Source organism: Photinus pyralis, unplaced genomic scaffold (assembly GCF_008802855.1).
Source record: "Photinus pyralis isolate 1611_PpyrPB1 unplaced genomic scaffold, Ppyr1.3 Ppyr1.4_unclustered_Scaffold6837, whole genome shotgun sequence".
Lineage (NCBI taxonomy): Eukaryota > Metazoa > Arthropoda > Insecta > Coleoptera > Lampyridae > Photinus > Photinus pyralis.
The window spans coordinates 5,897-7,701 of record NW_022172034.1 but is presented as its reverse complement, the minus strand read 5'-3'; the positions used below and the strand labels follow the sequence as shown (position 1 = coordinate 7,701).

The window sequence follows — 1,805 nt, the reverse complement described above, 5'->3', positions numbered from 1 at the left end:
GTATGTAAGTATTTGAGCTAGTCGGGAGCGAGGTAAAGATTTTGTGATTTTATTAAGAATTAGCGAATTTTGGTGAGATAAGCTATCCAAAAGGGTTGATGAGGTGAGAGAGGAGAGAAGGGAGAAGCGGGTACGTGTACCTGAGGTGGTTGTGTTTATCCGTAAAAAGAAAGCACCGCCACATTACAAATTAGAAACTTGATGGCAAACTAGCTCCGGTCCTACTTTTCCATCCAATTTGCAAACTTGACTTGCGCAGTACAGAGATTTCAACTTTTGCCAACCTCAAAAACTTTCAAAGTGAATTAAATTCGGTTCGATGTGTTCGGTTATAAAGTCACAAAACAACCCGCAGATCTGTTTATTAGTAAATTGCCGTAAAACCGGGCAACTTCGTCATTGCGTGCAACTTCGTCATGTCGAACAGCTGATCAGTTATTAATTATTTTTAGTTAGTTCACGAGCCGTTTCACGTGCGACAAGTGGTGTATGGATTGTTCGCTGTTTGTTGTGCAATAATTATGTATCGTCGAAATCGAAAAGTTGTGGGGGGTAGAAGTTATTTGCGTTACAACCCAGACAACCTTGAGCAAGCGTTAGAGGACGTTGCAAATGGCGCCACCTTCGCAGCGGCGAGTCGGAAGAACTTTCCACGTAGTACTCTGCAGGACAAGTGGTATGGAAGGCACGGTAAACCGGTGGGCCATCCGACCGTGTTGAACCGGATGGAAGAGGCCGTAATTGTCGACACAATTAATGAGCTGGTGAAGTGGTCGTATCCATTATCAAAGCTGGATTTGCGCCTTATTATTAAAGGATACTTGGATAAACAAGGTAAAACGACATGTTTGAAAGACAACATGCCCGGAAAAGATTTTATTGAGTATTTTATGAGTCGTCATAACCTTTCTCAGCGCCTCGCAACCAACATTAGTCGCTCTAGAGCCTCGGTTTCAAGAGAAGTTGTGACAGATTTTTTTAACAATGTGCAAGAGAAATTAGAGAGTACACCACCCAACCAAATATTTAATTTTGATGAGACCAACGTCACTGACGACCCGGGTGCAAAAAAAGTTGTCGTTCTGAGAGGGACAAAAAGAGTGGAACGTGTTATGGAACATTCAAAGGTAGCAATATCTTTAATGTTCTGTATATCTGCAAGTGGTGATATTTTGCCCCCATTTGTATTCTACAAGACAGAAAACTTGTATGAAACTTGGTGTGAAGGAGGACCGCCGGGATCAAAGTATGACGTGCAAAGACAGGTTGGTTTGATTCCCGTACATTTGAACAGTGGTTTCGCCAAATTTTTCTCCCTCATGTAGAAAATATGCCAGGACAAAAGCTTGTTGTAGCCGATAATCTGGCCTCACATTTTACCCCTGTGGTTGTGAGTATGTGTAAAGAAAACGATATTTACTTCACAACCATACCACCAAATGCAACCCACCTCATGCAGCCGTTGGACGTTGCTTTTTTTAAACCCCTTAAAAGTTATTGGCGAAATGTTTTAGAATCTTGGAGGAAAGAGAGTAGATGTAAAGGATCAATTCCTAAGCAACAGTTTCCCAGTCTTCTTTCCCGATTGTACGCAAAATTACTGACAAATAACGGTGAGGAAAATGCTCGTGCAGGATTTAGAAAAACAGGCCTAGTACCCTATGACCCAGATCAAGTTATAAAACTAATTTCAAGCGACGATCGTGCCTCTGATACTGGCAGTATTGGCCGAACTCTCGATTCCAGTATTATAGATTTTTTAAAAGAGCAAAGAGATCAAGCAGGAGCGAGAATCACTAGAAAGC

At 41.8% G+C, this 1,805-nt stretch overlaps 1 protein-coding gene across 1 annotated transcript; it reads left to right on the top strand.

Moving 5' to 3' along the window:
* The first annotated feature begins 521 nt into the window (after positions 1-521).
* LOC116182671 lies at positions 522-1,325 on the top strand. Its single transcript, XM_031503212.1, has one exon. It carries the CDS (start codon positions 522-524, stop codon positions 1,323-1,325), a length of 804 nt encoding a protein of 267 aa, XP_031359072.1.
* The last annotated feature ends 480 nt before the right edge of the window (positions 1,326-1,805 follow it).

Coding starts and splice junctions, on each gene's coding strand:
- LOC116182671 (XM_031503212.1), top strand. CDS start 522: ATGTATCGTCGAAATCGAAAAGTTGTGGGGGGTAGAAGTTATTTGCGT.